The sequence below is a fragment of the Melanostigma gelatinosum genome, assembly GCF_949748355.1.
Source record: "Melanostigma gelatinosum genome assembly, chromosome: 13".
NCBI classification, from domain to species: Eukaryota; Metazoa; Chordata; class Actinopteri; order Perciformes; family Zoarcidae; genus Melanostigma; species Melanostigma gelatinosum.
Window position 1 is genome coordinate 16,697,522 of NC_136646.1, and position 254 is coordinate 16,697,775.

Consider the following 254-nt stretch of genomic DNA (forward strand, 5'->3'; position numbering starts at 1 on the left):
TCATTGGCGACTGACGGCACACAGCTCATGAGGTGAAGGGTTGAGGGTGAAGCCCACAGCCGGAGTCAGATCCAGTTCTTCCTCTGGGACTCCAGGTGGAGGAGTGAAACGAAAGCACTGGAGGAGGGAGGTGAAGAAGAGGAAGAGCTCCATCTTTGCCAGACTTTCTCCAGGACACGCCCTGCGACCTGCAAGAACAAAGAGATTTGCAACGAGTTCAATTGGATCACACCGTGTGAAAATTCGCTGTCATC

At 53.1% G+C, this 254-nt stretch overlaps 1 protein-coding gene across 1 annotated transcript in view; it reads right to left on the reverse strand.

Moving 5' to 3' along the window:
- Positions 1 to 254, reverse strand: part of LOC306786838 (cytochrome P450 2K1-like) — a gene marked incomplete at both ends in the record, with an annotated part of 4,362 nt that continues 4,108 nt past the window's right edge. The window contains one exon of the mRNA XM_079281727.1: positions 1 to 188. Coding sequence (XP_079137853.1) covers positions 1 to 188 — 188 coding nt within the window. The remainder of the gene's footprint in view (positions 189 to 254) is intronic.